General features: G+C 36.5%; 1 protein-coding gene across 1 annotated transcript; it reads left to right on the forward strand.

Annotated features, from left to right (window-relative positions):
- Positions 1-13: 13 nt before the first annotated feature.
- Positions 14-948, forward strand: LOC110443955 (reelin-like; the record flags this gene model as incomplete). Its single annotated transcript, XM_021488412.1, has 2 exons — positions 14-159; positions 797-948. Coding segments are annotated over exons 1-2 (274 nt in total), but the record flags the coding sequence as incomplete, so codon positions are not given.
- Between the last annotated feature and the right edge of the window lie 127 nt (positions 949-1075).

Raw genomic sequence — 1075 nt, forward strand, 5'->3', positions numbered from 1 at the left:
TTATTTACAGCGTAAGTGTCGGTCAGAGGACAACTCGATGTACTTCAGTATGGTGAACCAGACAGTGAACTATGTTGTGACCAGAGATATGGACCTCAGCATTGAGGACCTCTCCGATGTCATGCTGGAGGAAGTTTTTGAGCTGAAACAACAACCAGGGTAAGAATAACAGGTTTTTTTTCTCCCTTTCTCACGTTGTCCGCTTCAATAATGGTACCCCGAGGGATGTTTTTGATATATCTGGAAAAAAAAATGTATTATGCCAGATTTTTTAAGGGAGGGGTGGGGGGCTGAATTTTCCCAAGAAGCTATCTGTTATGTTTTGTAACTAAACTTTTACCAAAATTGTGCTGTTCATAATTATTTTGAAAAGTTTTAGCTGTCATGGAGCATTTTCTGATAATGGAGTTCAATGCAATCTATCAGAATGATGTCCTGATTTATTTATGGAGATTTCAATTTGGGGTTTGGATAAAAGACCTTCATGTCTGCAGTGTGAAGAAATGAGAGATTATTTTGTTTGAGGAAATGCATGTATGTGTCTGAATATAGGCCCTTGACACGTAATTTACTCACACCCATATTATATAAAATGCGGTAGTTTAACACTTTATGAGGTCACTCTGACTAATTAGCTCTTCATCAACCACTATCCCTGTGCAACTGTGCTTCTGAAGATATGTACTTTATAGGTAGTGATGATTTAAAATTTCACTGATAAAGTGCAAAGGGCATTAAAAAAAGAATGTTTTAAAACATGTACATTAACTGTACATGTTTTCCCTGAATTGAACAGGTGGGACATACAAGGGGGTCTGCCTGATGTAAACTGTGGTATAATTCATGAAGGGAACTCTTTAGTGTTCAGCAGTAATGGAGATAGAAAAGCATGTACACCCTACATGGATACAAGAGGAGTTGGAAACCTACGATTTTACTTCTCTATGGGTAACGTATATTATATATATAATGTTATTGTAAACTCAACTTAGTTTGATTGCAGTGTGATAACACCATAACATAAATTTTCTTTATCACATAATGTACTGTGTTATCCAGTGAATACACCCATGTC

This window comes from Mizuhopecten yessoensis, unplaced genomic scaffold, assembly GCF_002113885.1.
Source record: "Mizuhopecten yessoensis strain PY_sf001 unplaced genomic scaffold, ASM211388v2 hete_35848904, whole genome shotgun sequence".
NCBI lineage: Eukaryota > Metazoa > Mollusca > Bivalvia > Pectinida > Pectinidae > Mizuhopecten > Mizuhopecten yessoensis.